This window comes from Cygnus atratus, chromosome 22 (assembly GCF_013377495.2).
Source record: "Cygnus atratus isolate AKBS03 ecotype Queensland, Australia chromosome 22, CAtr_DNAZoo_HiC_assembly, whole genome shotgun sequence".
NCBI classification, from domain to species: domain Eukaryota; kingdom Metazoa; phylum Chordata; class Aves; order Anseriformes; family Anatidae; genus Cygnus; species Cygnus atratus.
In genome coordinates, this window is record NC_066383.1 from 3,057,165 (window position 1) to 3,082,975 (window position 25,811).

The 25,811-nt window shown below is 54.7% G+C and overlaps 1 protein-coding gene across 4 annotated transcripts in view; it reads right to left on the reverse strand.

Annotated features, from left to right (window-relative positions):
* Positions 1-19,968: 19,968 nt before the first annotated feature.
* IGSF9B (immunoglobulin superfamily member 9B) overlaps positions 19,969-25,811 on the reverse strand; it is a 45,011-nt gene continuing 39,168 nt past the window's right edge. For 2 of the 4 annotated variants that reach the window (XM_035555864.2, XM_035555858.2), the window contains exons 19-20: positions 24,086-24,207; positions 23,347-23,590 (exon numbers count right to left, since the gene is read on the reverse strand). In XM_035555864.2, the coding sequence (XP_035411757.1) occupies positions 23,367-23,590; positions 24,086-24,207 (346 nt within the window). In that variant the 3' untranslated portion in view covers positions 23,347-23,366. Of the gene's footprint in view, positions 20,396-23,346; positions 23,591-24,085; positions 24,208-25,811 lie in introns of those variants that run through there. The other 2 variants (XM_035555857.2, XM_035555861.2) reach the window with 2 other exon arrangements.

Here is a 25,811-nt window from a genome sequence, read left to right on the forward strand (position 1 = left end):
AACCCCATAAAATGGCATTAAGGAAAAGAAGCACGGGGATGTCACCCCAAAGAAAGCCCTGTCAGAACTGAAAATGCAGTTTATCACTTTGGTTAACATCCATTTGTCAGTGAGTTTCTCACAGAAGGAGGGATAAGGTCAGGGACAGGGCCACATCATCCCTGCTGCAGCTCCCTGCCGACAGAGGCTGCAAGCCCACCATCCTGCCCAAACCTTGATTTTGGGGTTTTGGGGGCACTGGGGACAGACCCCAAAACCACCATAATAAAAATGCTGTACAACAGCAGCAAGGGGCATGCAGGGAAATAGGGGATGTACTACCAAAACCCCAATGTGAGGAAAAGGAGCATGATTTACCCCTCTCTTCCCCTCCACAATGTCCTGCTGGGGCTGGGGGGATGCATCCTGCTGGAGCTGGCCCCGACCCCAAGGATGCTCAGAGGAGCCCTGCGGCCTCCTGCCAGCGTGCTCCGGGACCCAGCTGAAGCAGCACCAACAAGGATTGTGTTTTCTCCGGTTTGCAACGCTGCCTTTGTCTCTTGCAAAAACAAAAGCCCTGAAGAAACACAATTAAAATATTATAATTATTGGTGGTGGAGTGTTTGCTTTTATCGGCTCCCACTTAAAAAGATGCAAATAGAGGTGATTTTAGCATTCCAGTCATCCCCGCTCCCTCCTACAGGCATGGAAATATTTGGTTTAGTCAACTTTGTTGTGCTGATTCTCTACTTTCTCTCTTTTTAGTGACGAACATGATCACGCTCCTCCAGCAGCTGAGCCACCCCATGGGAGCTGCATCCCCCTGCTGTGCTCAGACTCACCCTACAAGTGCAAAACGCCTCCACCCAGACCCCAAAACCTCCAGGGTGAGGGGGGAGCAGCAGCAGGACACCACCCCAATGCTTTTTTTTTTCTCTCAGTTCAATTTTTGCAGTAGATGCTACCTGTGAGCAAAGGGTTCAGGGACGTGGGTGACCCCACAGGGAGAAAAGGGGAGGCTGGGGGTAGGGGGAACACGAGGGTTGTGATGGGATGGGTTTGGGGTCACTTTCCTGGATCAGAATGGGGTCTGGGGGCAGGGGGGTGAAATTATGGTGCTATTCGGGGGCAATTGTGGGCTTGGAGCACCCTCATCTGGGCAAAGCGGAGCCCTGCACCTGGTGGAGAGCCAGGACGAGGAGAGAATAGGGTCGGGCCGGGAATTGGGGTGACCCCAGCTCCTGTACCTGCGCCGGGCGGCAGAGGTGGCGCAGCCCCCCCCGTCCTGTGTCTCCCCGGCTCCTGTCCCTGCGAGGGAGCACGGAGGTGGCACAGGAGCAGGGACCGGGATCCGAGCCTAAATCCCTGCCCGAACCATCCCTGTGCTGGGGCCCTACAGCACTACGGGGCGATTAAACCGGATTATTTGGGCTGCGAGCGAAAAAAAAAGCAAAAAACATCAGCAGAAATGAAGAGAAAGGTCTTTGTCTTCTATCACACTCACAAAGCATCTTCATCCCGTGTCCAATAACTCCCTTCACAATGCAGTACACAGCTACTGAGGATAATTAACTGCCTAATTAAAGATTAGAGCACTGTTGTTGTTTCCCCCCACAGGGACAGCCTTAAATGCGATACAGATAAGTGTTACACAAATTGGTGGCGGTGGATGTGGCCACTGTGTACGGCCTTGGAGAGGGCATTGCAAAGCCCAGAGATTGCAGAGCCGCTGGGAAGGACACGCTGCTTCTGGCTTCTCCTGCTTCGCACTGAATTTGGGAAAAAAAAAAAAAAAAAAAAGGAAAAAGTGGAGCAAGAGTTGTGAGCACTTTTCGATGGGAGAAATTGGTGACATACGTGTTGGGTTAGGGCCAGAATTAGGGTTAGGGTTGTTAGGGTTTGGAGCGAGAGAAAGCGTAGAGTCCTGTTGTGTGTGGGGTTGTGTAAAGGCTTCCAAAGGGAGTTCAGGTCTTTCAAAAGGTTTTTGTTTTAATCACTTTTCGATGGGAAAATTTGGCTATGTATGTGTTGGGTTAGGGTCATAATTATCATTAGGGTTAGGGTTCACCTCCAGCTTCCCAGGGTCCACAAGCACCACCAAGCCTCCAGGCAGGTTCCAACATTTTGGTTAACAACTTCCTCAGAAAGGGGGCACAAATAGTCTTTTTATTTAACTAATTTAAAAGTCGTATTTAGAATTAAACACAATAGGACCAGACATTTAAACAGCCAAAATAGATGTATGTAAAATATATTTTATATGACATCTGCTTATTAAAAAATTCCCCAAGAGAAATCAGACAAAGGAGCAAAAGTCTGGGAGTGGAAATAGCTTTGCAAATAATGAATATGTATTTGAAAAATTGAATATACTCACTTAGAAAGTAGAGTAGTTGCTAGGCTGGTAAATATCAGTCTATAAAGAGAAAATTGCTGTACAGACTTGGTTTATGTAGTCTGATGTGAGGCTTCATGAAGGCTCAGGCCAACCTATTCAACAGCTCCATAAATGGAATTTCCCTTTTTTTTTTTTTTTTTTTTTCAGATTAAAAGCACGAGCTAGTAGTTGAGGAACAACATCAGCCTTTTTTATTACTTTTTGTGGAACGACATAACTGGTTTCGTTGTATTCTCAAGTCTCAATGAAAGGAACAATTTAACCCAGATTTACACATTTCCCTGTAGCATGTGAAACTTAGAGGTCTTCTTACGGATTGTGAGACCCTGGCTCCAAAACGAGAGTCAAAGCAAGTAGAGCTCATATCTGTATTCATATTTGCCAAAATAAATAAATAAATAAATAAAATATAAAAAAAGAAAACAGCCACACAAAAAGGCTGGAAAACTAGCATGCACATACAAGAAAAATGTGAGTTGGAACAAATGAAAGAGAGGGAGGGTGACGTAAATTCTGCTAGAATTCGCCATTTTGAAGAGCAATGATGTCTCCTGACGTTAAGGGGAGCTGAAAATATATCACCACCTCAACTCAGTTTTGGATCCTTCAAGCAAGCAGCCAGCCGGGTCTGCTCAAAGCACGCATCCCACATCAGCTTGCCCACTCCTGCACCCCTAGAGCATCCTTCTGAGGGTACCTAATAAAGGCAAGGGGGCTCCCAACTCCTTCCCCCATGGAAGCTAATTAGTGTGAACCTCTAACGAGCCTCTGCCAGCAGCTGAATTGGGCCTTCCCTGCTCTTTGCAGCACTGATTCCGACTGAGCCCCCCCCCCCCCCAAATCTTACTGGGGGAGAGGAGAGCAAAAAGCAGAGCCGGAGGAGAGCCCCGCGGTGCAGAGCTGCTGCCCTCTGCCAGCTCACACCTCTCACCCCGCTCAGCTCTCCCAAGTCCCAACTCCTCCGTACTTCACCACTAGGTACGGCCACAAAGAATGAAGCAAACTGGTCTCCCAGCACTCGGCTTCAGGTTTTCCTAAGGGGACAGATAGGACTGATTATCTCTGCAGGTAATGCATGTCCCACTAACCATGAGCAATCCCAGTACCCAAACGTTTCTGCTGGTGGGGATCCGGGGCTGCGAGCTGGTGCCAAATGATCCACTCTCGTCCCAAGGAAGCCCAGTGCTTGGCTGGATCAAAACAAAGAGGTCTGAGCATCAAGAGCTCTGAAACAGAGAGGGGAAGAAGGAGAAGGAGAGCTCGACGGGCCTTGCGCACATGTATGGGTTGCGTCTGAGCTGCAGTATTGCAGCCCGTCCCCGCACCACCACGCAGCTGGCACCGCGCCGGCCTCGCGTGTTGCCGCTGGTGAGCGTAAGGGCAGATCTGATATACATAAATCAACATATTACTCATTTTCGAGCATTGCAGCCTGACAGCTGTTACATGAGCACATTGTTAAGAACTGTCAGGCAGTGATACATGGTGTCTTTTACAACATATGTTGACTTTTATCTGACGTTGTTCCATAATTAGCCCCAGGGAGCAGGAATCTGGGCATCCGGCTGGCTGTGTGATCCCGGCTGACCTTTGCTGTGGGGGGCAGAAGAGCTTCGAGCTGGGCCTGTGGAGGATGGAGGGGGATGAAGGAGGAGCACCGATCCACGTGGTCCCCGTGGGCTTGCATCCACAGCCCAGGGACAGAGCAGCACCATCCCCTTTTGGGTTCCTGAGTGTTTCAGAGCTGTCACGAGAGGGGCCCCACGAGGCTTGTAAGCTTTCCTTCAGGATGGAGCCCTGAATTTCAGGCTGAAAACAGGGCCATGATCAGAGGTATGGGGTGAGGAGGGGTCCCAGTGTCCTTCCCCAAGGGACAAGTGTGTAGATGGAAGGGGACAGTGCAGTCGGCGCGAGTCCTGGTGGGGAGGGCAGATAAAGGAAGGAGCAGATGGTGGAGTTAATGAACGGAAAGGATAGATGGATGGACTAAAAGACATTTTTGTCGCAATGGATGGTCGCACTTCTATTAGGATGAGGACAAATGTGCCAGCGATGCTCCCCATGGAGGGTGGGCTCCCAGCCAGCTGCAGGGCAGGTGAGGAGCAGGACATCCCCACCAGGTGGGAGAGGGCTCTCTCTGCTGCGTGGCGTTACAGCCCTGCCCTGCCTCTCCCATCAGTTCAAAAGCTGAGCGATGGCCAAGCAGGGAGCACCCTGGTGCTCCAGAACCAGCTGCAGATCACTCCCTTAACTCCTGTGGCTCTGATGCTCACACACACATAACACCTGTTTGTCTCTGGAGCCCAAAAAGCAGGGGCAGGGGGCAGAGGGACAGATGCCAGGAGCAACCACGGAGCCTTTGGAGCCCCTGGGCTGTGCACGCCTTGGTGGAGATCTTCTCGTGCCAGCACTTGTTGCAGTGGGCTGCACACAACGGGCAGCATCGTGCACTTACCGTGCTTAGATAGCCCAGCACGTGCTTGGATTCAGGCACACGAATGCAAAGCAAGATCCAATCCCTAAATATCCCAGCTTAGGAAAGACCCCAAGCCTCAGCAGCCACGATCCTGCTCATCCCCAGTCTTCTCTGCAATATTCCCAGGCTCCTGCTCCCTCGAAACAAGCACCAGGCTGCTCAGAGGACTTCGCTCTCTCCAAGGCAGCGCTGAGCTTTGGGGCTTCAGCCTGGAAGTGGAGAAACCCATTGGGACTGCTCGGTTAGCAGGGAGAACCCACCGGATTCCAGGAGCCCCCCAAATGCCTGGCTTGTTTTCCCATCCTCACTGCAGCTTCCTGAGCTCGAAAAACAGGAGAGGAAAATAAATCAATAGGACACGAAGATAAATACGCTTTTTAGTGCTTGTGCGTTGCAGCTGATTTCTCCTGCCATGCTGTGGTGGCTGCATAATTCATGAACTCCCCGGTAACATGCAAAGTGGGGGTCTGCGGGCACCCAGCTCCTGCTCCATGCTCCTGGCACAGCCACAGCTCCTGCTTCTGGAGGCGGGGAGGGAGGTCACAGTCCTGCATGGGACAGGGACTTATTTAGGGTGTCCCTGTGCCGCTGCCCTGCTGGCTCCTGGCCTCTCCATGCTGTTCACCGCCTGCCCTTGGGCTTGCTTGCTGCAGTTTTGATCTCAGCACCTGCAAAGTGAAAGAGCAGGCAGGTATCCCCAGCAGAAGGGTGAGCTCAGGACAGTCGATGACCCAGCAGAACGCCTTCACATGGGCTCAGGTCTGGTGAAACCAGGGGACTGGGGCTGCCACAGCAGGGACAGGAAGGTGTCTGCCTTTAGACATCGCCCCCCTCGTGGGGATCCCACCTCCTCCCCACTGAGCCACCACTGACAGGTTTTATCCAAGGATCTGGGATTTTAAAGGGGAAGATTTCAGAGGCGTTTCCTTCCAGTCTTTGAAACAAACACAAGCGCGAAGGAGAGCACAGAGCTAAGACCTTGATGCTCGAGAAGGGCAGAAACCGACCTGCTTTTGTGGGAGATTAGGGGAAACCTAGTTTCATCTTAAGCCACCAAAGGCTTCTAAAAGCCCCAAAGAATAGACTGTGCAACTCCAAAGAGCCTCTCAGGGCTTAGCTAAGAAAAGTCAATTTAAAGTTCAGGTGCAGCCTACTTAGCTAAAGGGCTGAGCTCTGCAGAAAGCAGAGCTTTTGGGTGACCTGCGCGGAGCTGCACCACGCTGCAGACCTGCTCTGCTCCCCCACGAGCAAACACCATCCTCCATCACACCAGGCACTATTCTAAACAGCACCAGCTTTTCTGCTTGGAAAATATTTTATTGCTCATCTTTGCATCGTGAAGGAGTCAGAAAGCATGCCAGGGGTGATCCGTGTCCTCGGTGGGGCAGCTCCAGGGTGCGCACAGGCTATCCAGTAAGGACACATGGCGAAAAGGCAAACCAGAAGAAAAGAAAATAAAACTCAAAATAATCAAGAGCCTGCTAGACAGCGGGGCTGGAAATCACAGCACAAACACCAAATACATCTGCGAGGTGCAGGGGAAATTTTTAATCTTCAAAATTGGCAAAAGATTTGAGATAGCTGGAGAACAATCATCCCTCCCCTTCGTGCCTGCAGGAAGTGACAAACTTTGCATAAACCACTTCCCTTCCCTCTGATCTGGCAAAGCTGCTGCCAACCTGTGGAGGAGACCAGCAGCTAGCCCCCAAACCCCACCCCAGATATATATATATTAAGGAGCAGAAGGCGCTAGGAAGGGGCAGTGCAATGGGATGGGGTCCAGCTGTGCCTGCCCTGAGCTCAGTTTCTGATTTCTGGGGCAGGGAAACCACAGCCCCACACCAGGGCTACGATGAGGAGAGAGCACCCCTCCAAAAGCAGGGGATGCGTTTCCCCGCCGGGTTAAATGTCACGAAGTGGGGAGGGGATTAAAACCAGCACCTTCGTGCTGCTGAGCCTCTGAGGCAGCGTCGCCCTGAGATTCACACCAGCCCTGGATGAAGCTGGAATATTAATGCGCAGGAGGACGGCGTCTGCCTCGGCCAGGCACCGGCTCTGCGCGGGAGAGAGATACCAGGAGCTCAATTTGTGTTTGCCTGAGCCAAGATGAAAATCTAATTAAACATGGCGTTGGGGCTTGGAGGAGCCGGGGATGGGGCTGGAATATAAAGCGCGGCTGCCACCTGCAGATCAGAGGGCAATATTAATAAACCCACGGAGGGGGACCGGAGGATCAGCTGGTAATATTGATAAATGTAAAGCAAAGACAAAGCAGCCGGGGAATATTGGATGGTAATGCTGATAAAAATGCTACAGGGACTGCCTCGACAACAGGCTGCTGATAGCCCTGCCTGCTTCCCGGGGTGGGGGACAGCATCAGGCATCTGGCACCCCTGCAGCAATGTGTGGTGGGGATTTCTGCTGGATTTAGCCCCTGGAAGGGCCAGGGCTGAAGGAGGAGTCGAGGGCAGAGGGTTTCACCCTGCAGCTGCTGCTCTGCAGGCTGAGAGCCTGCTGGCCTTGCCCAATTGCCCATCATCTTTCATCCGATCCTGAGTGTGCAAGAGGGATGTTTGTTCCCTCCCAGTCTCAGTGGTGCTCAGGGATGCTGGGGACGGCGTGGCGGCGTGCACAGGTTGCTCCCTGGCGATGTGTGCGCTAAGGGGGAGAGCACTGATGGGGACAGAGCAGGGAAAGGGGCCCCAGCTCTCGTGGTGGGGGTGGTGGTTGCATCTGACATCTTGTACAGCCCTTTTGGTCTCCTCAGGAGGAACAAGCGAAGCTGTATGGGAGGCGCCAGACACGGAAATTCAACATAAAGCTGCAAGGGACCTTCCTCACCCACTGCCTCAGTTTGTCCCGTGATGTCCTCACACCACATTGCTCCCATTTTGCAGCAGGGAAGAGCGAGGCAGGGAGCGCTGGAGGAGAGCGGGGGCTGCTCAGACCCTAACCCTAAGGGCAGGACCCTAACCCCACCCAAACACAGCTGGGCTCCCCTGCAGGAGTTCCCAGGGCCCCTGGGGAGGAGCAGTGGCCACCAGCGACCCGAGCGTCCCCCATCTCCCTGCAGCCACTGCTGGGGACACCAGACACCCAGAGCCCTGCTCTCACCACCCCCTTTTGCCTCCCCCCCTGCAGCACACCCCAGCCGGGTGATCAGGAGGAGCCACCGAGCGCACTTTGAATCCCAGGCTGTGCGTTTCGGAGCTGCCAGAGCGATGATTTAAACATGAAGTCAGAGCAGGAACGGCGCTGTCAGAGCCGCAGCGCTCGCTCCGATCGATGGCTCCCCGAGGGGCTGCGACGTGCCTGCGCTCGGAGACACCTGCAGACACTGCGCCTCCTCCAGAGCAGCCCCTCGGCTCAACGAGACCCCTTCCTCCCTTTGCTCTGCTAGGCAAGACCCTTGGACAAGAGCCCGAGGAGGAGAAGGAGGAGGAGGAAAAGGAGGAGAAGGAAGAGGAGAAAGAGGAGGAGGAGGAGGAAAAGGAGGCGAAGAAGAAGGAGGAGGATGCATGGTGCTGGCGATGGGAGGAGGAGAAGAGACAAACCTGTTATCTGGCTGCAAAAAGGGGACCTTCAGACTCTGGAAGTGCCCCAATTCATGGCTCATCGCAGCCAGGGCACCTTCTCTCCACGCCCCCCCCCGGCTCCAGGCTCAGTTCCTGCACCCACAGAGGAGCCACAGAGCCCAGATCCCTCCCAGGCAGCCCGAGCTCTCCTTGCTGCCTTGAAAGGCATTTTTGTCCTGCTGAGGGACAATGTGTGACCCCGGGACACCTGCATGTTCCCCAGCCCCACCAGCACAGCTGAGCTGACCCCGTAACGCTAGGGATGCCAAGCTTGGGGGTCCCACACACCTCGATGCTCCTCAGCCACCGGGAGCACCTGCCCCAGCTGTCACCCCACTGTACTGAAATCCCTGACCCACGAGCACCTCAATTAGCTCCACCAGCATCACTTAGCTCCATACATGCCTCGGTCATGGCTGAAAAACCTCGTATTTGCTGGTTGTTTCCCTCTAATTCTGTGCGACTCCTTTCCCCTGGAGTACAGGTGCAAGTGGGCGCGTTGGTTCCCCTCCTCCTTCCCGCAGGGCTTAATCAGGCATGGAGCAAAGCTTGATTAGAGCTCCTTAATGACCCCATCATCCCCCTCCCATGGGCAGGAGGAAGGCAGCCAGCGAGGGGGATGCTTGTGGCCTTCCCCTGCCTCCTGGTGAGCAGAGGGCTGAGCAGGAAAGGCAGCACCCCGAGCTGGGTGCTGCACCACCCCAAGCACCCACCAAACACAACGAGGCATAAAAAGTTGGTGCATCCTCCCAGTGAGCAACCCACCCCTCAAATCCATCATTGCAGGGAGGCTGGGGGGACACAGAGGGACCTGGTGCCATGGGGACAGCAAGGATGGAGAAGGGAAAAGGGGTGGATGGACGGGGGCAGCCCCTCCGTCCCGGCTCCGCAGCAGGATAACCGATGGCCAGCGATGCTGTAGGAGGCCTCCCACGGAGATACCTCTTTATTTTTTTTCCCTCTCCCATCCTCTCCTTGTCATCTCACTGCTGCCACGCCGGCACTGCCACCTTGTGGCACGGCCACCAGGAGGGCTGGAGGCCTCGTGGCACTGGCCACCAGCCCTGGACGTGGCACCTGGACACAGCAGGCGCAGCCCAGCCAGTGCACGCAGCCTTTTATTTTTTTGGGGGGAGCCACATCTGGGCAAGCCAGCACCGCGGAGGTGACAAAAAAGTCCAAATGCAACCAGGGAAGGGGAGCGGGGAGAGCATCAACCTGCAGGGAGAAGTGGAGAGCCGTAAGGGAAGAGGTGGCAGCAGCTGGGGCAGAGGCACGGGGGGTGCTGGGGGAGGCGAGCAGTGGGGCAGGGCTCGCTTACCTCCTAGTCCTCGCTGGGAAGCTGGACCTGGGTCTTGGTGTCCAGCGTGGAGTCCATCATGGGGTCCATCATGGGGTCCATCCCAGTGTCCGTCCCCGTGTCCGTCCCCGTGTCTGTTCCGGTGTCCGTCTCGGTGTCCAGCCCAGTGTCCATCCCGGTGTCCATCATGGCGTCCATCACAGTGTCTCTCGTGGTGTCCATCCCGGTGTCCTTCACAGCTTCTGTCACAGCCTCTGTCACGGCCTCCATCACGGCCTCCATCATGGTGTCCGGCACGCCTTGGAGCAGCACCTGGGACACGCTGCGGCGAGCAGAGGTTATGGGGCAGGGGGCACAGGACCCCACCAGGATCGGGCACCCCCTTTCTCCTTGCAAGGAGCCAGGGTTTGATGCCCTCCTGCTTTTAATTCCTGGCTGATAAAATGACAGCAAGGTGAAAGGGATCTGGGCCTCTCCCCTACTGAGGGACCACAAGCCACAAATGTGGGGGTCTGTGGGCAAAGGGAGCCCCCCCCAAAAATCCACGCCAAGAGGACCTCACCCGTTTTCAGTTTGCTCCTTCCTGTCCTCCACCAGATCATCCTCCAGCAGGCTCGAGACGCGATGAACACGGGTCTGGCTGCAAAAATCACTCCTCAGATGCTGCCACAGCCACCGCTGCCCCCAGCACCCCATCCCGATAGTGCCCTGTGCCCCCCCAGGCTTTACCTCCACCTCAAGTACTGGACCTTCATCCTGTCCTCCACGAGGACCTGCCCGGGTGCCTGCACCCCATGGTCAGCATCACCCTGGGGAAAGTGGAGGGGGGGCAAGTTAACCATGGCAGCAGGTCCTCGGGGGGGGTGGGACAGGGGATGGAGGGACAGTGGGGTGGGAAGGGGGGGGTGAGGAAACCTCCCCTGGGCCCCGTTGGCATGGGCACAGGGTGGCTGAAGCCTGCTGCCTCTGAGGGTGCAGGCAGGAGGGTTTCCTACCTTCGGGAATGTCGGGATTCAGGCAGCCCCCCAGGGCACCCCATCCCGACACCCCAGAGGGGTTTATTGGGGTCCCAGGTGTTGCCGTGGGTGCTGACCTGGGGGCTTGGACCACCGGCTTGCTGGGAGGCTGGAGGAGCTGCTGCAGGCTCTGCCTGGGGCTCTGCCCGTGGTCCTGCCCGTGGCTCTCCTTGGGGCTCTGCCTGGGGCTCTGCCCAGATTTCCAGCACCCTCTGGAACAGCCTGGAGAGCAGCTCTTCACCCTGCAAAGGGAGCATAGCTGCAGGCTGGCTGTGCGTGCACCAAGGGTTGCATCCGGACACGCAGTGCTGGCTCGGTCCTCTAAAGAATGCCCTGGATATAAAGCCCAGGCTCCCCTGAGCCCCTGCGGGCATTCTCCTGCCTCGTCTTCACCTTGCGCAGACACCAACTGACCGTGGCCAACGCATCCACCTCCACCACGGGGCCATCCTGGAAGAGGGGAACCCGGTGAGCCCCAGGACTCACCCAGGGACCAAACGTGCCCCAGGAGCCACGGGCACAGCCCCCGCTGCCCCCTGCTTACCGGTGCGCTGTCGGTGGGGATGTGCACGCCGGTGCCTTTCCGTGCCGCGATGTACGCAAGCCACAGGGACACGATCATCCTGGGCACCCTGCCCCGGGGCAGCCCCTGGCACCGCCAGCCCCCCCGGATTGTTGGGTCAGAGCCGGAACCGGCACCACGGGGCTCCCGGAGCAACGGGGAGAAGGGGGGGGGGGGGGGGGGGGGGGTGCCAATCCTGCCACGCTCAGCACAAAGCTGCCATTGCCCGAGCTGCAGCATCGCTTGGAGAGGGTGGCAGAGAGCAAACCTCTCACCCCACCAGCAATCTGCCCTGAAGAACTCATGAAACAGGGCTGGAGACTGGGCAGAAGCACCTCCACCCCATCACACCTCTGTGGCTGTGGGATTGAGGGCACCCAAGGGAATTCAAGCCTTGGCACCCACCCAACTCCCTGACCCCAGGGGACAAGCATCCCCCCCACCTCTCTGGCAACAACCCCAGAGCAGCCTGTCTGCTCCCAAGATCCCCAACCCAACTCAATGATGTCAAACGGCCTTTATTATTTTTTTTTTTTTTAGCAAATGTTTATTTATATCAAAATACAAAACATTTCTGAAGCAGGGTAATGTTACATGAGGAGCAAGTTAATCAGTTCCAAAACCCATCATTCTCCTACAGAATGGCTAGTTGTACGTAACATTGCAACACCGCCATAATTTCTTAAGTGGGTACATTAGAGGAGAAAACAAACAAACAAAAAAGAAGTCAATCTATGAACATGCAATGTTACCGGCAATAAATTGTTAAGTACCCAGCAGGCCTTAAAATCCCAGCAGGTGGAGACCGAGGGACCAGCTACTTCCAGTAAGGCAGGGCTTCAAGCTATTCTCTTCCACTTTTTGTTGACTTGTCAGCATTTACTTGGGAGCCAACACCAGTCCAGGAGCCAGAGGGGCCGGTTTGCCTTGGCAGAGCAGGTTTATTGCTTAGAGCTATCAAAGCAGACGCTCGGGGCCACCCCTAGCAGCAGGCTGGCTCCGGGAGGTCTGCGTTGGCCAAGCTGGAAGATGTAAACCCCCCCCCCCCGAGGCAGGCGGGGAGGACAGCGAGGAGGTCTCATTTCCCTGCCCAGGGCAGGTTAGCACCCAATTGGAAGAAGAGCAGGGGGGCGAAGGACCCCAGTTCTGCCCCGTGCTGCACAGGGCGGATGGTGGCTTCCCCTCCCCGCGGCCCCGGGGTCCTTCCCGGGGACCCCGGTGCCAAGTGGCACCTGCGAGGCCACCGCCGGTCCCTGCTGCTGGCATTTCGGAGGCCTTCACGAGAACGGAGGCCGAGAGCAACAATACAGATACAGAGAGTATACAGAGCGCAGAATAAGTTTTCGTATAAGGCTTTGGTACAGCACCATCATGTCTCAGATTTATTTCTAAATCGTTTACAGAAAAAAAAAAGCTTACTGAAAAAATAGTGTTTTGTTTCTCTTTTTTTTTTTTTTAATTTTTAATTTTTTTCTTCTCTTGAGGAACATACCTGAAGTTCAAAAATTAACCCTCTAGTTGCCGTCTGGGCTCACACCAAATGCTATTTTTGCTGTGTGCATCTGTGCAAGTTAAAAACTACACAAATCAAACCCAGCTGCTGAAAACTGTTCCGCAGCCACCCCCTCCAGCTGCCCATGCAGCAGCCAACAGTTCGAAGCGCACAAGTCAGCACTCAACACCACAGAGACTCAGCAGCTGATCGCTACTAACTTCTAGTTTTAAAAACAAAAGGAGGAAAAAAAAAGTCACAACGACAAAGAGTATGGAACCAGCAGTACTAAAGTTTACTAAAGTTTTCTTTATTGTTACTGTTATTAAAAAAAGTCAGTTCCACTGGTTACCATTGAAACAGCACCAAAGAGCACCCTAATGTGTGTTATACATCGTAATACTCGACATTCGAGAAATGGAAACAAGGTTGGATGGTCTAGTCTGTGTGTCAATAGGCAAGAACTTTTAAAAAAATAAAAATAGTTGTCCCACACAACCAGAGACCTGTTGAGTTGTAAAGAAAATGCTGGGAAAATACTGTAGAGTTAGGAGGAAATTATATCAAGACCTACCTATGGAAGTCTAAGAGGGTTCAGAGACTATGAACCTATCAAAGGGGGTTAAAAAGTCTGCGGTCCCCATGGGGGCTGGGGACCCTCCTAGGGAGCTGGCGCGTAGATGTAATTCTCTCTGGATGCCCAAAGGATGGCTCGAGAAACCTACAGAAACGTCGGTGTTTCCGTTTGGTTTCTGTAGGGCTTTCCCCCAAGGGAAGCACAGAGGGAGCAGGATCCCCATAGCTGGGCAGAAGGTCCCACGTCACCTCCAGGGGCACGGGAGCATCCCCCCCGGCTGCTTTCTGCCGGCCCCACAGAGAAGCCGAGGCAGGGTTGTTTCATCAAGTGGTGGGGAAAAAGTTTTAAAAAGGGAGAAGTTTGGCCTTAAAGTGCATCTGGGAGGGCGCTGGCCTCTCCCAGCCGAGCTGACACCTCTCCGAGCAGAGACGGGCGCTTTGCCCTGCAGCTCTGCCCCGTTCCCAGCAGGAAGAGCCTGGGAGGGGGCAGGAAGCCCCCAGGAAGCAAATACCCAGCGAGAAGCAAGCTCCCCCCAGAAACGCGCTCAGCTACGGCGGATGGACGAAGCGGGGTTGTGTGTACCAAAAAAAATACATAAATATGTCAATGAGGGAAGCGGGATGATGCTGGCCCCGCGGCCGCCCCTTGGTCCCGTGGCGCCCAGGAGAGGAGCGGCTCTTTGTGTCTGTTTGGCATCCAGAGGGTTAACGGTACTGTGGAAAGTGTGCTTTGTAAACATTGTTCCTGTTTTTTTTTCTGTAAGTGATTCAAGGGGAGATGGGGAAAAGGAGAAAGCTGCCCACGACCCAGCCCACCCTCCCCGAGAAATACCCCAAAGCCAGCCGGCCTGACCGCTGCCAGAGAGCGGCCAGAGACGTCCCGTCCCTTCGCTTTCTTTTTCTTTTTTAAACATATAAAATACTTCACTTATGTATTTACCGCTAATAAATGCAAGTTAGTTCCATCAAACATGCTTCGCTTTGATATCAAGAAGTGGTGCTGAACAAATCTTGGCTTGATATTAGAAACACCCTCCCCCCGACCCACCCCAACGAAGAAGACAGAAATATCATGGAAAATACAGGTGACACCTACGAAGGAGAGGGTGCCGCTGCCAGGGGGCCAGCTCCGGGCACCCTTCGCCCTCCCAAACGCGTTACATTCGTGCCTCGGTCGGCTGGGGACGCGGCGAGACAGAAGAAAAGAGGTCCTGCGTGCCTGGCACCTCTGCAGGGGGAACTGAGCCCAGAACAGCACCGGGGTCCCGCACGGGGCCATGGGACCGAGCCCATGGAGGGGAGCAGCATCCCCTGGCCCCATTGCGCAGCAATCCCTAAATCCTGGCCCCCGAGGAGGGGAGCAGAGGGACGGATCCAGCATCTCAGGCTCGGCTCGGTGCCGAAACCGCAGATGGAGCCTCAGGAGAGCACGGACCCCACAGGTGGATGCCCAGGGGGAGATGTGACCCCAAGGAAATAGTGGGGTCGCGGCGAGCATCAGGGGACGTGGCGGGTCTGTATTGCTTTGAAGAAAAATCCCAGAGCACCCCCACCACCTTCCCCACAAGAGCTGCTGCAGGCAGGGGTCCCCCCTGTGCCAAGCAGGGCATTGATGACCCGACCCCCCCGTGTTACCCGTGCCGGTAACAGCAGCCTGCACGGCACCGCTCCGCCTCCACGCTCCGAGATCTTCTCTTCCCAAAGAGGTATTTAAGTGCCGGAGCCAGGCCCTACACTGGGAGACAGCACCGAGGCCGCCCAGCCAGGACTGCAGGAGCACCTAAGGGACCAAATCCCCTTGGCCCACACCGAGGGGGCTGCGTTGGGGTGGCACCGGCTCTGCCCCCCTCTCCCCAAGGCGTGTGGGTTTCCAAAGGCAGCGAGGACGAGGACGGGTCGCCGGCAGCGCCCGGTGAAGCGGCGCCGTGCCCTACGGGAGGGATGCACGGGGAGCCTGTCCCCACAACACCCCCACCATGTCCTGTGCCACCGGGCTGCAAGCAGCCACGTCCTTCCCACTGCCAATAGCACCCTTTGAGCTAAAATTCCACTTGTTTCTCCGAAAAAAAAAAAAAAAAAAGCAAGATGCGTGCCCCTCCGTGGAAGCACCACCGGGCACCATCACCTCGCCACGGCACGAGTCAAGCTGGCAGCAGCCAGGGCTCCCCTGGGAGCCCCCCACCCCGCTCCTATTTTTATTTTATTTTTTCCACTTTTTCTACTGAAGCAGCAAGGCGACAGCGAGCAGCAGCGACGACGACCGCGCGGCGGGACAGCAGGCGAAGCAGAGCAGACCATCTCGGAGGGCAGACCCCGCACAAAGCCCCCAGCCTCAGCCAGCCCTCTCCCCCCCTCGCCACCGTATTGCTCAGACAGCACTAGGCATGGATACAAAAATAAAACAGCTATGTGGCTTAGATATATATATTTTTTATATATATATTTGTATATATATATTTTTTTGTCTATTTATAGGTGGATGGAGAAGCAGAGAAGCCTAAGCGCAATATAATGTAAAAATACTCGCTCTGCTCCTGCTGTTTTAGACTCTTTCCACCTCTGACAGCCTCTCTCATGCTGCACAGAAGTTTCTGACACCTAGTACTAAGGAATTATTTTAAATATTTATTCTCCCCCCCCCCTTCTAAAATAGAAAGTAACTATATATTTGTATAATTTTATATACAACGCGGTTTCGATACACCAATATCGTTTATTTAGATAGAGATACTGGGGCTCCTTTCTCTGGTCATTTTCTCTTCAAAGTGCTGGGTGGGTAGGAATCACAGGGGCTTCGAGACCACGGGGCTGAAGCCTGGGACTTGGGCGATGGGCACCCCCTTGGCAGCTCTCTTGCTTGCCTGTAGCTTCAAGAGAACTGAAACAAAACTCCCCCCAGGAGAGAAATCGGTATTTCGATGGTAGAGCAAAAACCTGGGCAAATTCTCCTCCTCGTGGCGATGAGCAGGGGCTGGCTGCTCTGTGTGGCTGGAGCCGGTGCCCAGCAGCCCCCTCCCCGTTCCTGGTGTCCCCAGAGCCCCCAGCCTCACAAAGGGACACCGCAGGGGACAGGCACGAGCGCTCCTGCTCCGACCAGTGCAAAAACTGAAGGATGCCAGCCCCTCCGTACCGCACACCCTGCCCCATTGCAACCAGTATAAAACCCCTATCACCTACCACTACGGCGCATGCTTGCAGCATCCAAAACCCCCAAACCCTGAGCAATCCCTCTGCCCCCTCCCCGTATTCAGTCCTTCATCCATCCATGCACGTATCAAAAAACGCCCAGAGCCCTGGGGATTCGGGATGCTGTGGGCACACGTCCTGAGGTCACCCAGCACCGCTGGGCGAGACACCTGCTGCCACACACACCAAGGGACAGGCAGTTTAGACAGCACAAACCTGCCAGGCTAAAACACACAAAAATGGGGAAATTGGGGAAATACTGCTTCGTGTGGCTCCAGCTCATCCCGGTCACTCGGAGAGGGGAGCAGGCTCTGTCCTCCAGCCTCTCCCAGGAGCCCGGAGCCATGCAGTTTTGCCACGCAGCAGTGGATGTAATGGAAATAAAGGTCAGTGCTAGCTTTCTTCTCTTCCATGCACAGAAGGTGCCAAATCACACGTGCCATCACTGCTTCCTCATCCAGTAACAGCCCTGGAGTACCTGACTCATGTATTTCCCCTACAGATATTTCCCCTACAGATTTCAGCAATCACCTCTAATAGGAACCAACTGCACCTCACAGCCTCTCCTCCTCTGCAAGGACAGGCAAAGAGAAGCAAAGACATCCAGCAAAAGAAAACAAAACTAAGCTGAAGGCTGGAAATGGGAGTCGACATTCCCTTTAAGGGGTTACCCCATGCCCAAGCAGCATGGGGATGGGCTCCTTGGTGGGCGATGAGCATGCAAAAAAAAAAAAAAAAAAAAATTCAGCCATCCCCATGCCCGGAGCCATCACATACTTTGCAATTTCAGCCCACGTCATTGCTGCCTGTGACCACAACGGGTCCAGCCTGCCTTTGTGCCCTGCAAGGGGCTCCCGATACGGTGCGCAAAGCGGCGACGCTGCAGCGCATCAGGCAGGCGAGCTCTGATGTCGCCTCCGCCGGTGTCTTTGGTGGATGAATCCCCTGCCCCAAAAGTTCTGCTAACGAGTTTTAAAAAAAGACACGGCTCCATGTGGTGCCTGGGAGGGAGACAGAACATCTCGTCCCGTGGAGGAACCGCCGCTGGGACAGCCTGGCTCAGCCTGCGCGGCGCTTCGCAGCCAATTTAGCCGTATCCCTCTCATCTCATCTGACTCACGCTCTTCTGGGAAGAACAGATGCAAAAGCAAAATGCTTTAACGTGAGTAACCAGAGAGCAGCATCTACGTGGATTTTAGATAAGGGATTCTGCACGGCGTTGCTTTCCCTTTGAACGATTGCAGTGACACCACAGCTGAGGCAACATGATGTTTCTTTCCGCTTTAATGCCCCACATGCAGGCAAAAGGCCCCTCGCTCCTACCTTCTTCTCATTATCACGGCCCAGTGATGAGTCATGTACAATGAACACAGCAAAAAAAAAAAAAGGGGGGGGGGAACATAAAGAAACCTGGTCCTGCATAGCAGGGATGGGGATGCAGTGAAGGGCAGGCCTGCTGCCACGGGGCAGCGGAGAGGTGCCCTGTGCCCATCCATTCCCAAATCCCAAATCTGGCTGCTCCCACCCCCTAGCCCAACTTTGGCCATCCCAATCCCCCCCCCCCCCACTACCAATAGAGCTCTAAACACTCTCCCCCTATAGACAAACATAGCCTTTACATGCAAATATACCAGACTTCGCATACATATCTACCCTTGTCCTACACTTCTCTATATATTTATATCTCATATATACATTGCTTTTAGCTCCGGCTCCTTGAAAAGACTTCCTTCCACACAAAAAGCATCAGCTCTGCCAGCTCAGGGCTGCAGCGAGCCCAAGCGGGGCATGGAGAAATCCCTGCAGACTGCAAGCCTTCAGGCCTCCCAGGAAAACCTCCCTACTCTCCAAAAAATACCCCAAGCCCAGAAGTACAGCTGAAAACACGTGCTGAAACCAGCCCAGAACTCAGAGAAATCTAAATTCTCTCTCACTGCCTTGAGGAGGAGGAGAAACCAAACTGCCAGGCAGATTTCATCCTAACCCAAACTGCAGGATATGAGCAGCAGTAAGCTCAAAGGCGTGTGTCATGCCCAGGTGCCATAGACATGACTCAGCTCTGCTGGGACGGTGAGCTGGAGTGCTGAGCCCTCAGCACCCCTGGAGGTAGGCACAGCGGTGCTGTTATTCCCCCTATAGAGTTGGGGAAACTGAGGCAGAGGTCCTTCTGGGCAAACCCTTCCCTACAGTTTGGTACCTACCAAAACTCCCTGACGGGCAGTGACAAGCACAGCGTGGTGGCACTGGATGGGGTGACAAGGGAACGCACAGAGACGCAACAGCCTCGTGCCTACCAGCCACCCAGAACAGCCTCGAAGCCCCAAGTGACCAACACACAGCAGCAAGAGGGAGCTCCCTGCCCTAGAAAAATGACCAGGTACCCACACAAACACTTCCCAGCATCCTTGGAGCAAACTGTGTCCCATTCTGCATGGGGGGGCTTCCACGTGGAGCCACCCACACCAGCGGCGTCGCAAGGTGCCCTCCTGTGCTAGAGGTGCCCCCGGCACCTCCCGGAGGCTCCAGCCCAGGGGGTCAGGGTGCAAGTCCATGAGAGGGCTGCAAAGACAGCTCCAGGCTCCCACCCTACAGACCCCATCTCAGTACATGTACACAGCCCCAGGCAGGCGCAGGAACGGAGCCCTACCAGCGAGCAGAAAATGCTCCTGCTCTCCCCACCAGCGCTAACTTGCCTTTTCACTTACGTAAACACTGCAAAACCAAACCATGAAAAAAAAAAAAAAAAAACCACATCAGTGGGTTTGCACGGCAAAGTTACCTTAAAAATACCTGACCTAAATCACTCAACAGCTCCTGCCACAAAACCAGGCAGCACATCTCCACATCCGATCCTGCCTGCAAAGGGAAAGCACCAATTTCACAGGCAGGGTGTGCAGGGTGGCACCCTACAGCCATCCTTTCAAGGGGTCCACATGACACCCTTGTGCATACCTCTCTATATTATCCACCCCCAACTTGGGGCAGCCTTATGCTGCCCATTTCTCACTTCCTAATGCTCGCAGAACAAACCTGCAGCGGCCTCGGTGCTCCTCCAGCCCCTCAGCCTGGCTGCAGCAGGCAGAGCCCATCAGAAACCCCTAGGGCACTGCTCCCACCCACCAGCAGCACCGGGCCCCCAGAACTGGTGCTCGCTGCACGGACACATTGGCACAGCCCAAGGACAATGCCCTCGTCAGATTCAGAAGCATTTTATCCACCGCAGCCCAGCTCTTTGCATGAGACCTAATGGAACACGTCACGTTTGCGCCATGCAAGGAGGAACCACACGTTTACCAACGCAGCAAGAACCATCTACCTTGGACAAGCTTACAAAATAAGAGAGTTTGGCCCATGAAGATAAAAAAAATCAAGATATATTTTGCAGCACGAAAGAAAAAGGAAAAAAGCAGCAGCAGCCGTGTTTGCAAACAACCAAAACAAAACGGAGTTCAAACAGGGATGGAATGGGGGAAAACGTTTGGCATCGTCTGACACAGCTTCGATGTCCCAGGTCCGCGGGAGGAGAGGAGAGAAACCCCGTAAGGGCATGGAAACCAGAGAGCTGGGAGAAGCGAGGAAGTTGCCAAAGCAAGAGGCGAGCCCATCTGCCAAAGCACGGCCCAGCACGTGGCAAGAGTCTATCAGAAGGTAACTCGGTCTAGCGGGGAAAGGAGGTAAGGATGGTTTAGGGAAGAGACGCGTCCACGAGGCGCCCTGGCGGGATTTCCCACTCCAGCAGCGTGGCAGGTACACGGCTGAAAGAGAGAGGGCTGCAGCTCCAGCCTTTAAAGGTCGAAGACCATGAAAAGCAGGGGGGCCCATCGGCTCAAAACACCTGCAAAAGGAAAACAAACTCTCAAAAGATTGACCAAGCAAGCTGGCGCGCTCCGTCAACCTTCCCTGCGCTCCAAATCCTCCTCCTTACAGCGGGGACTGGGGGTACGGTCCCGAGGTCAAAACCTCAAGAGCCCGAAGACGCTGCCTCGCCCGTAACAAACGGGCATTGCAAATAGTTTGGAAAGCACTCAAATGAAAAAGGAAGCTTTCTGCTAGAGAGGTCCAGGCCATGAGAGCGAAAGGACGAGCGAGCGAGCTGCGGCACGGAGCCTACGCGCCCCCCACCCAGCGGGGCATCGCGCCGCGGAGCATCCCCGGCCCCGCGCGGGGTGAACGTCACCTGTGGGGCTCACGTCCACGCAGAGAGGGCGGCCACGACCGAGGCACCCGCTCGCCCCATCGGGCATCCTCAGGGAGGCTGGATGTGGCCCCCCACGGCCCCGTGTCCTCCTCCGCTGCAACATCAGCCACGGTCTGGGGCAGAAATCAGCTCCTCTCACACCTACGCCAGTGAGCTGAAGTCACCCGGACAGAGATTTCCCACTGCCGAACGGGCAAATGGCATTAAATCAATTCAGATCCAAGTGGATTCTAGGTAAAGCCCTAAAACACACTCAAATAAAAGAAACACTCGGTCATACTGTTAGCAAAGTTGAAGTCTCGCTCTGGTGGTTGATGGTATTACATCAGGTCACGAGGTTCTCAAAATAAAAAAAGAGCCCTGATGCAGACTTAAAGAGAGAGGCATTTCTAAGCGACCCTCCCTCCTTCCCGAGACAAATCTGCTCACGGTTTGAAGACCACCTAAATGAAGTTGTTAAAGCTTGAAAATATCTCTTTATCGATTAGAGGATTCTGTCAAGTGGTTCGAACCTAAGTCAGGGCTTTGAGATTTGGAAAGACGTGGTGCTCTGCTGCCACTGTCGCAGGTTTCTGAACATCCCGATGGAAGAGGAAGCACAACATTCTGGAAAAACAGAAATTTCTAGGCAAACTGACAAACAGATTTATACCTAAAACCTCCTGGGGAGCTTGGCTTGTTGGCATTGCCTTCCCCCGACCCCTCACTCTGGCTAGGCAGGCGAGAGCTCGCACGTTTCTCCAAACATCGAAGCCCTTTGAGGTTCAACCAGCAGCAAGAGCAATAACCAAGGCAAACCACAATTAAAGGCGAGATGGCAGAGCATCTCTTGGCGATTCTACCTGGGAATAAACTGAAGTTTTGTAAGCAAACGGCAAGCCCATGGCAAAAAAAAATGCCTACAGGCTCTTGGATTCTCCTGATGATTTTTCCACAGCCCGAATCCACTTAAAGCAAGGATATTCACAGGAAATACTTGGTATTTATTCCCAGGCAGGCTGGCGGGTTTAGCACTTTACCAGAGAAGAAGAGGTGTGCAAACCTGAATTAAGTGTTTGATCTTACCACTTCAAAAAAAATCTCTAACTATTTTGAAGGTAGGGTTCACGTGGTAGTAATAGCACTCAGTACGTAGGTAGCACTTGCAGCCTGCGGACAGCCAAGTGCTTGACAAAAGTGCTCAAATATGACTTATCCCCATTTTACAGATGGGAGAACTGAGGCACAGAGAGGTTCGGTGACTTGCCCAAGGCCACGCAGTTAGAGAGTGGAGGCGGAGCAGGAAAGAGAAGCCGAAGCCAGGTGTTCTCGGAGCAGGCTACAGCTTCCCTGCCGAAAAAAGGCCTACGTAACCCAGAGAAACATCAATTGCCAAAGGAACCTGCCCTAGGAAGGGGAAATACATTCTGGTGAAGAGTTAGGACAGCATTACCAAGAGGGGAACAGCAGGTCTCCTGGGACGGGGCAAAGAGAGGGACAAGTCCCAAAGCAGGTGTCGCAGGTCGCCTGGGCAGCTGGGCTGAAGCAGGAGGAGGGGGCACGCAGCGAAACCAGCAGCAACATGGGTCAGACCGATGCGAAATGCTGGGCTGAGCTTTGTGAGGCTGCTCGGAGAAGCCGTCCGTTGTGACCCACAGAGCCGGGCACTTCCCAGCCGCTCTCGCTCGGGATCAGTGAGCTGCCAACAAGAGGCTTTGGGGTCTACGCAACCAAACCCCATTTGCTCGCACCCCTACAACGGCGTCGCCCCGTTCTGCAGTTACGGATAAAGTTTACAAACGTTACCGTAGTAAGAAATCACATCACTGCACAGCACTGGAGAACATTTGCTAGTGATACACGGACTGTCAGGAAGAATTGATCAAAACCACCCTCACCAAGGCTGACACAAGCCACACTCGGGGGGAAGACACCCGTGGGTGAAAACAGTCCCATACCTGTGTGCTTGCAAAGTGTTCGGCACACGTTAACACGGTTAAAACGCATATGCACAGACAGATTGTGATTTCTCAATCTCAGGCTGGTTTGAAGCCTTGGGGTCTTTCTGGTTTTCCCTTTCAGAGATAGGTAAGGAAAGATGTCAGTGACATTGTTGTTGCTGTTATCGTCACATAAAGGGAGGCTGGGAAGGGGGAGGCAAGGAGATTTTTCACAATTACAGCTTTCCTGGGATTACTTGGTCTCATTCTATCATAATCAGATTCAGGGGATTACCAGTTGTTAGTTGGACTGGTAGTTTCATGTCAATTAATTACGCCCCGCGTCATTTCTTCCAGCGATTCAGGGCCAGCTGCTTAACTCCACAATTTCTACCTACACGCACGCTGCAGAAGCAGATGTCAAAAGCTCCGCCTGTGCCTTTTACATCTGGAGATCTTTTCGGAAACCAAGGTGCAACACCCCCTTCCCACCCCATTGAAGCCATAAGGGGGAGATGCAGATCCAAGCAGCCCCAGGCAACCCCCCTGGACCCCAGCCCACCCCAGGGCCCCCCCCAGCTCATCCTTGCCATGACCCCCTGGCCCGGCATGCACGCAGACGAGGCTCCAGCTCCCTCCAAACCCCTATTATTATTATTTTTTTTTAACCTTCTTGGGCCGGCGCGAGGCTAAAGCAAAGTGGCGTGCCCGCTGGGGTCGTCGTGGTCCACGCTGTTGAGGATGGCTGTCTGGTCTTCGGGGAGCTGCCGGTGGCAGAGGTCGTCCTTGAGCGCCGAGAGGCGGGCGAAGGGGTCCTGACGAGGGTGTCTCTTCTTCTTGCGGAGGCAGACAGCTTCGTCAGGCCACAGTACCTGAGAGCTGGGAAGGTGCTGAACCTGGGAGGCAGAGCCGTCTGCGGAGGAGAGAAGGCAGATGGATGAGAGCCAGCATCCACCTGCGTGCCATAAAATGATTACATCAAGCCCTGGTCCTCCTCCCTGTGCCACCCCAAACCCTGCTGCCCAAGAGGTGGGGAAGGGGGAGACTTCAGCTGGAAGGAAAAAGGGTGTTTTCAAGGGAGGAAGGGGAAAGTCACCTCGAGGGGAGGGTAGACAGGAAGAGAGGTCAGGCTGGGGGCTCCGCCACGCGAGAAGCAGGTTGGGCAGCAGAAAAAAAGAACACAAAATCCTAAGGAAAGCCACTAGAGATGGGTAGATGTTAAAGGATGGAAGAGTAGTTTGGAGGCAAGGGAGGGACAGCATGGGGGCACGCAGCCATCCGTTTGGGAGGCAGGAGCTGGGCAGGAGCCCAGAGACCAACCCAGTGCTGGAGCCAGCGGGGACCAGCCTGAGCAGTCCACGGGGCACCGAGGAGACGCTGCTGGGGACCATGGGGTCCTCACACTCACTGGATTGTTTTCTGTTTTTCGAGGAGCCCTTGGATGACTTTTTGGGCTTCTTTATCCGCTGGTATTTCAGAGCTTCGAGCCTCTCAGGTGCAGCAGCGTCCCCGGACGGAGATGGACGTTTTCTAGAAAGGAAAAGCAGACACGCGCCATCAGCGGCTCCAGGCCACACTCGGACCGTGGGGCGTCCCAGGCGAGGGGCGGTCGACCCCAGCCAGCTCTGCCATGGAGAAGGAAAAGGTGAGAAGCCCGGGAGGAGACAGCACGGCCAGCCAGGCATGCTGGGCACACGCTGAGGGAGACGGGAGGCTCCACACGTGTGCGCCACCGTCCCCTCCCTTGTGCCCCCAGCTCGGCTGCGTCGCAAAGTCCAAGTGCGGAGAGGGCGCAGCCAGCACCCGGCTCACCTGCCTGCCACGCCAGCACTGCTATACACAAAGGACGGGGCAGATCCCATGTCCGATAAGGCATTTTTGGGAAGTGGTGGGAAACCCCTTGGGATGGAGAGGGAGGGGGAGACGGAGAAGCAGCACGACAGCTCCGAGACTGGGGCTGTGTGTGACACAGGGCGGGTGACACCGGCGCAACAAACAGGACGGTGGCAGGGATCCTGCCTGGCCCCCGCTCACGTGGAAAAGAAGAAACAGGGCCACACGACAGACAGGGACACGAAGGGCACAGCTGGGGTCAGCACCTCGCTCCCAGGTCCCTGCTAGAAGCGACAACAGAATACAGCAGCACAGGAGCTCCTGCTCTGTAACGCTGACAGCTGGATGCTCTGGCCCAGCAGGACGGGGCGCACCGGGACTTGGAGACAAAAACGCCAATGAGATTTCATTGCAAGGGACAAGGAGAGGATTTGCACAGGGATTTTTCTGATGGGAGAGTCAGTAGTTAAAAGCAGTAGTTTCCCAGACTTAGTCCCCAGGTAACTGTTGTACAGGAACTTATTCAGTACAGGAACCTGCTCAAGGTGAAGTGGTCTCCCCTTCGCAAAGGGCTCTTGCTCTATTTTCCTTCCCTATACCTGTTTTTCCCTGGCCAAGGAGTGGAAGGTAGAACTGCTGTAGAGAGCAGGGCAGTAAAAGGAAACCTCTTCCTTAGAAGAGCAGCTGGTCCAGCTCTCATCTATAACACATCACAGCATCTCCTCTTTTTCTGCTTCCCCTCTCCTCTCCCTTAGTTTTACTTTCATGTCTCTGAGTTGCACAAACACCTCAGGCCACGCAAGCAGAAGTCAGTCTAGGCAGCTAAGCCCCAGGTAGTGACCTAGGATCAAACTGAGTCATCAGAGCAACCTGCACACGAGGTACCCAGAGGTGGCACGGGGAGCATCCACAAAGCACCTCTCATTGCAGTAAAGCCAGGCAGAGAGGAGAACCTGGAGATTTAATGCAGCGTGCCTCCGACAAGCCTGCGCTCACCCCATCCCACCCTGCAGAGAAGGAGATGCACACGTCTGGTCTAACAACCCAGTCACTGCAGGTCAGTGCCCAAACCTTGTCACCAAGTCAGTCACGCAGATAGCACTGTCAGATAGTGCTGACAGCAGCTCCTGGATCTTCAGGCTTGTGTGTTCGTGGCAGGGCTCAGACACCAGCTCATGCCATCCCCTGCTCGCAGCCAGCATGCTCCAAGCCTCCTCCTCCAGCACCCCTGAAGCTGTGTGCAGCTCCTCATGCCTCCAGAGATATCAACAGCAGAAATCTGGAGCTAAGCTGTTCCCCAG